Source organism: Chaetura pelagica, unplaced genomic scaffold (genome assembly GCF_000747805.2).
Source record: "Chaetura pelagica isolate M959 unplaced genomic scaffold, ChaPel_1.0 scaffold29, whole genome shotgun sequence".
Lineage (NCBI taxonomy): Eukaryota > Metazoa > Chordata > Aves > Apodiformes > Apodidae > Chaetura > Chaetura pelagica.
The window spans coordinates 741,242-743,255 of NW_009970720.1; the positions used below are offsets into that span (position 1 = coordinate 741,242).

Here is a 2,014-nt window from a genome sequence, read left to right on the forward strand (position 1 = left end):
GACGCTGTATTCAGTCTGCATTAGGACTTCTGTTATGTCTAATGCTTTGTATTTCAGCTCTTTTTATCAGTCCATCTTCTTACTTCACACAGTCATTTTACTGCATCATTTCCAGTATCAGTGCCCTCTCACTTCTAACACTTTCTACAGTGCTATTAAGGCATTTTTAAATAGAATGTTTCAAATATAAATTTCATGCTGTAACTTATGAGCAAATTTAACAGAAACCTGTTAGCTGTCATATTATGATTTCTTATAAATAACAGTATATAACATTGACAAAACCTTGTCTACATAATAATAAGAACCTCCTGGAATCAGATATCCCCCATAGCAAACTCCTGTAGGCACATCATCAGTAAGACATAAAATACCTAAGCTCTTGTATTCTCAGTCCTTCTATTTTGATATCATTTCTCTTATCAGCTATGTAGTTCATTTTTGTGACATATAAATACCTCTGTTTGTTTGGGGTTTTTTGCTACTGAATAATCAGTTAGAGAGAAAAAAAATATTAGACTAACATGTGGGTAAGGTGCAGCTACAGACTCTTATCAAAGAAAATTTTCACAGGAAAATGTTTCTGAGACACCAGATGGATAAATAAATGAGACAGTCCTAAACTTCTAGCATAAGTTTCTAGCAAACACTGTTACACAAAAAAGGAAGGGGGGAAAATCATAAAGAGCAAAAAAAAGGTTCAGCTTGCAGTCAGGAGATGATGAGGAGAAGCAGCACTGCAGGTGCACCATGAGACTCAACTTCTCTCTGCCCAAAATGGCAGCAGAGATTCAGTTGCACTTCTGCATGATGAATCTCCCACTTCTCTCCTTCCACATGCTGGAAAATCTCCGTTTTTCAGTACGGAAGTATCTGACCTTACTCTTGCCACAAAGAGGGTACTACTTGATGCCTAAAATCCCAGTTCAGAATCACCCTGCACCTCAACCTCACAGGTGAAAGATGTTGAATGCATCATGATCATTTCCAGCAACTGGGGAAAAGTAGTTAATCCAACAGTATGAAGTCTCTCAGTATCAGTGCATCAGAATTATTTTGGTTGGAAAAGTCCTTTAAGATCATCTAGTCCACCCATTAACCTAGCACACTGCCAAATCCACCACTAAACCATGTCTCTAAGTACGACATCTGTGTCTTTTAAACAGCTCCAGGGATAGTGACTCAACCACTTCCCTGGGCAGTCCATTCCAATGTTGGACAACCCTTTCAGTGAAGAATTTTTTCCTAATATCCAATCTAAACCTCCCCTGGCTCAACTTGAGGCCTTGTTCTATCCTTGTTCCTACTGTTCTACCACTTGTTACTTGGGAAAAGAGACCGACTCCTTTCAGGTAGTTGTGGAGAGCAATAAGGTCTCCCCTTAATAGCTGCTGTGGTTATTTTCTTCCCTATCAGTCTCCTCTTAGCACTGTGATGTAGTCTGGCATTCTAAGCATGTTTATTTACTACATTTTCTAGACAGCACACAGATCTCCAGGAATCTGAATGCTCTGCTGACATGATACAATGTAAAATAAAACAGGAATCCCAGAGAAGAACTCAACCTGTTTGCTACTGCCACTTTAAAAAGTCTGTTTTTTAAATGATCCTAGGCAGACCCTCAAATGCAGTGCTTTATAAACACAAATCCAGTGCCCAGCAGCTCTTCTTTATTTGAAAGAGTAAATTATATGTATTTTAATGTCATTATACAGAAATACACTAAATTGTTCATGTGGCTTTAACCTTTCCCTAAGGCAGCTACTAACAGGTAATGCAGCAAAGCACATCCAATCAATCATCTGGTTTACCCTTCCAGAAAGAAGAAAAAAGGGAACTTACACTGTACAATGTGTGAGATTAACAGGGCAGTGCTGGTATCATTACATACTAGCCTGCCTTGGGCCAGGTCCTGCTTCACTTGCAATGCAAATAGGTACCTGCAAAACAAAAGTGAACAAAGAGTTACATAAAGCATGAGGGAAAGCGGGGAAACTATTTCAATGTCCAGCCA

General features: G+C 39.0%; 1 protein-coding gene across 1 annotated transcript in view; it reads right to left on the reverse strand.

Annotated features, from left to right (window-relative positions):
• The window catches only part of FARP1 (FERM, RhoGEF (ARHGEF) and pleckstrin domain protein 1 (chondrocyte-derived)), a 170,924-nt gene that overhangs the window by 58,026 nt on the left and 110,884 nt on the right, over positions 1 to 2,014 (reverse strand). Inside the window, exon 5 of the mRNA XM_010006334.1 lies at positions 1,843 to 1,940. Coding sequence (XP_010004636.1) covers positions 1,843 to 1,940 — 98 coding nt within the window. The remainder of the gene's footprint in view (positions 1 to 1,842; positions 1,941 to 2,014) is intronic.